This window comes from Diachasma alloeum, unplaced genomic scaffold (genome assembly GCF_001412515.2).
Source record: "Diachasma alloeum isolate Michigan unplaced genomic scaffold, Dall2.0 Dall_scaffold_00186, whole genome shotgun sequence".
NCBI classification, from domain to species: domain Eukaryota; kingdom Metazoa; phylum Arthropoda; class Insecta; order Hymenoptera; family Braconidae; genus Diachasma; species Diachasma alloeum.
This window is the reverse complement of record NW_021680352.1, coordinates 1,299,081-1,303,243: the sequence shown is the minus strand read 5'-3', so window position 1 is coordinate 1,303,243 and position 4,163 is coordinate 1,299,081. Positions and strand designations below refer to the sequence as shown.

Sequence of the window (4,163 nt, the reverse complement as noted above, 5' to 3'; positions counted from 1 at the left end):
TTCCTCTAGATTATTCCTCGGCAACGCGGATGGAAACGTCACTTACGTTTCGCGAACGATCACTAGGTAGGTATATGTGGGAGGGGCAGGAATCATTGAGCCAATCCGCGTTGCCCGCAACTCAACGCGTATAATCGAATAGACAGTCGAGCAATAGAGTCTCTTTATTCAATCGGGTTGTTCCGCAAATCTCGATGGATGAAAAAACAAGGTGGAAGTATAGGGGACTGTTGTAACGAAAAAAAAAAAAATGAGATATAAAAATTTTATGTTTCACCGTAAAATCCCTAAAAGAATCGATCTATCGTGGTGAGGCTCGTGGATATTTTTTATACGATGAGGGAAAGATATGGGAAAGCCACAGTGGCACCTCGTCCACGTCAACGGTCGAGGATAATCGGGTTATTTATTGATGGTGGGCTTCAGCTGCTGGACAATGCGCAAGTGGAGGGAAATGTCGAGGGCAAAGTGAGTAATAAAAATGAAAAGAGGATGAGAGAATCAACAAGACAATCGTAAAATTTCATCTCAATAATTTTGTATTCATTTCTGCAAATTTTTCCGTTGCGAAGATGCAGATGGCTGTATTGGACAGTGAAACACTCGTTTTTCCGGGCACGGATAGAGGGGTTTCAGGGGGCAGGGTTCAGTGGGTGTTGTTTTCTTGAGATTATCATTCACTTCTGGAGCACAGGGACAAGCACCTGGATGGAGTTTAGCAGGTGGAGGGCAGGGACAGAGGGTAACAGGTTCTGAAGGAGGTCCCGGAAGTCCCATTAATAAAGAATTATCCTCCTCAGCCGTAGACTTTACTTCTGAATTAATTCTCGGAGACGGACAGGCCTCCGGCTTTTCGAACTTGGGCGGGGGGCAGGTGATCTTTGAGTAATCGATTTTTTCGTCAATTGATGGCTCTGGCTTCTTCACCGGGGCCTTCTCCAGCTCCGGACACTTGACTACTTCGGGGTAACAAGTGGTTCTTCTGTTTTTGGGGCATGGCGGAGCTGACTTTTTCTCATTCGATCTGTCAGCGCAGATATCGGTTACTGTTTGACATTTCCGCGCCCGCCAGTCGTCGGAGCCGCTGGCAGTCGACATTTTCCGTTTTTTCATGAACCCCGTCAATTTATTCCAGAGGCCCTTTGCAGATTTTCCTTTCGATCCGCAGGATGATCCTTTGCTCGGCGGATCTTTGGCGGACGAACACGGCGGATTTTTGGCGGACGAACACGGCGGATCTTTGGCGGACGAACACGGTGGATCTTTGGCGGACGGACATGGCGGGCATTTCGGGCATTGCGGCAGTGGCGGACATTTGATCTCGCACGTGGGAGTCGGCGGAACGCACTCTGGCATTTTCGGTAGCTTCGGGCATGGCGGACATTTTTGGTAAACAACCTTGACCGGTGGATCCGGTGGCTTGCACGACGAAGGGGGCTTTGTCTCCTTGTTTTGACAGGTCTCCACAGGTTTCGGTTTATTCTCGGTACATTTTGGCGGTTCCGGTGGTGAATTGCATCCTTTTGCCGATTGATATCGCACTGGCGCCTCAGATGGCCTCCTTAAATCCCCAATGATCCTCGGTCTTTTGAGTGTACCATAATTTCTAGGATGAATGCCTCCGAGTCTACAGCTCCTCTGTGATTGAGAACAAAGTATAAAAGCAATTTCCTGACAAGCCGATCTCCAGCACGTACCCTCAGTCTCGGTCGGGCATTTGTTCAAATTGCACGGTCTCTTTGGTGGGCACTTGACGCAGAATGGCTCCCTACTGGCTCGCGGCTTGGGTGGATAGCCGGGTTTCCTCATGGGTTTGCATGGGCCCTCGGGGGGATCGCAGGGACCTCTCGTGGGCCTGTTGGGCCCACCCTCACCGCAATCCGGATCACCCAGGTGTAATTCAATCTGAGTGATCCTCTGCAATGGGAACAGATATTTAATCCAACAATCGGTGGATTTGGATAGTGATGCCGCGAGACATTTCACGAGACATCACGAGACTATACTTTGGAGAGATTGTCTCGGCCTCCATGAACACGAAAAATTTTGGTCTCGCCTCAGTCTTGAAACGCGCAGTATCAACTCGTCTCATGATGACTCAGAGTCAATTTATCTCATCTAGTTTTTCGCGTTTTTTATATGTAGAAAACCGAGACGAGACAAGTCGAGACAAAAACCCAGATTTTACATTGAAAAAGACGAAAAACTTGAGACCGAGATGAGATAAATTGACTCGGAGTCATCACCAGAGGAGGCGATACTGCGTTTTTCGAGACTGAGACGCGCGATTTTCATGTTCATTGAGACCGAAATCATCTCTCGAAGTTTTGTCTCGTAAAGTGTCTCGTGGCATCACTAGATTTGGATGGACTGGCGTTGCGAGTGATTTTTGGATCCACCTCCCTTACATTTGGGTACTAACTTGTCATATCAATCATCATCCAATTCCTCGGATCCTTTCGACTCGGACTTGAATTTGCTGTCGGTGTCGTCCAGCTCCGGTGACTCCTCGTAGGCATCACCTTGAGGGAAATAATCGTCGTTCCATGTCCTGTCGATGGGCGTCATGAGGAGGCCCAGCTGGGGCCCAACTGGCGACAGCACGCGCTGATGGGACGCTATCGGTTCTAGGATACTTGGGGTTTTGCGTCTCGCGTACGTTCTCTTCGCGAGGAATAAAGTGATAGGGGAGGTGGAGCCACGAACACGAGTTTTTAATTTTTCTCTCAGTCTCAGTGATTTCTCAATCATTTTAATCGAGTTTCGCGAGGACTTCCCCGGGAGGAATGAGAGAATATTTCGATGCATTTTTTCAAGGATTCAATTGCTTTTGTTGAGATCTAAAACCCTAGAAACTCGATTACGTTGTGGAATTTTTATAATACTTACTCTGTCCAAAATTGAGGGGAACCCATTGTTATTGACGTCCACAGTCTCTGGCTTCAACTGAAATCAATTCGATAAAATTGGAGAGGGTCAATCATGAAGTTTATAGATTCTCGATTAGAGAATTCTCAACGTACTAGATCCAAGTTTAATTCACGATTCGCGGAGTATGGCACAGCAATCTTGGTTGACTGAGACTTCTGTCCCTTTTTCGCAATCGTCGAGATGATGGGTTTTTTCATTAATTTACTTGGATTTATCGCTTTCATCTTCGAGTAACAATTGCGCCTGCCGAATGTGACGAGAACCAAATTTCCGGTGCGTTGAAGCATTTTAAATATTTTAATTTTCCTTATTGGTGTTAAATACTGCGAATTTAGACTGGACTGATCGCCAGATTTTTTTCAAATGATGATTGATCAATCAGTTACTTAGCAACGTCGTGACAATGTTTTTGAATTTATGAGACGGATGAGAACCCTCAGCCGCCATCTGTCGAGGATTTCAGGCAGCTGTCGAGTGATTTCGAACCAACAGCCGAGACGTTCGCTACTGAGGGTTATTTGAGAGGCAATGGAACTTACCGTCGGAGTAGAAATTTCATTCTGGTCATCAACTCTGGTTTTCAGTTGAAATGGGAATTGTTAATTTACACAATAATAGGAGTGCATTGACGATTTTTTCTTAACTCGCAAAAATCTTCAAACAATTTGCTACCGATTGGTGATAAAATTTGTTGGAAATAATGAAATAGGGGGGATAACGCCTTTTTTTACAGAGGTGATTTTTCAAAAATTTATTTTAAAAAAAGTACCAACTAGCAAATGTTTTTTATTAGCTCGCAATTTTCTTCAAAACTACTTCAATGAGGAAAAAAATAAAAATTTGGAATATCTATACATGAAGAGCTAATTGTTCGGATCGCTTGATCAGACTATCGTTTGTGGTATAGTGGGACACATGGCGCCATCCATAATTAATATCGACTGCAAATAAAACGAATGCAATTTCTACTCTAACGACACTGTTTGACCGACTGCAAGGACCATGCACGTGGTTGTGTAGTTGTTTCCTCACATTTTCCACAAATCTGTGGACAGCTGTGGATGCGTACAGTTGTGGAAGTACGAACGCCCCCCCCCCCCATGTCAAATGTACAAAGTCTCAAAGGTCTCACTGAATTATTTGACTGCCAAGTGACCCTTCGCAAATTCGTCGGTAAACTGAGGGATTTCCCTCTTACCTCCTGTCTGTAGAGCAGATTTCATATCTACCGA

At 45.4% G+C, this 4,163-nt stretch overlaps 1 protein-coding gene across 1 annotated transcript; it reads right to left on the bottom strand.

The window, feature by feature from the left end:
- Window positions 1-521: 521 nt before the first annotated feature.
- On the bottom strand, window positions 522-3,274 carry LOC107048263. The gene is made up of 4 exons (XM_015271348.2): window positions 3,024-3,274; window positions 2,890-2,946; window positions 1,698-1,917; window positions 522-1,638 (listed from the first exon to the last, which is right to left on the bottom strand). Exons 1-4 carry the CDS (start codon window positions 3,216-3,218, stop codon window positions 1,628-1,630), a joined length of 483 nt encoding a protein of 160 aa, XP_015126834.1. The 5' UTR covers window positions 3,219-3,274; the 3' UTR covers window positions 522-1,627.
- Between the last annotated feature and the right edge of the window lie 889 nt (window positions 3,275-4,163).

What these genes read in the sequence shown, in the direction of transcription:
- LOC107048263 (XM_015271348.2), bottom strand. Translation starts at nt 3,218, where the DNA reads ATGCTTCAACGCACCGGAAATTTGGTTCTCGTCACATTCGGCAGGCGC. An exon ending in GTGAATTAAACTTGGATCTA is followed by an intron (nt 2,947 to 3,023) that starts GTACGTTGAGAA and finishes AATTGATTTCAG; the next exon opens with TTGAAGCCAGAGACTGTGGA. An exon ending in TCCCCTCAATTTTGGACAGA is followed by an intron (nt 1,918 to 2,889) that starts GTAAGTATTATA and finishes TTCCCATTGCAG; the next exon opens with AGGATCACTCAGATTGAATT.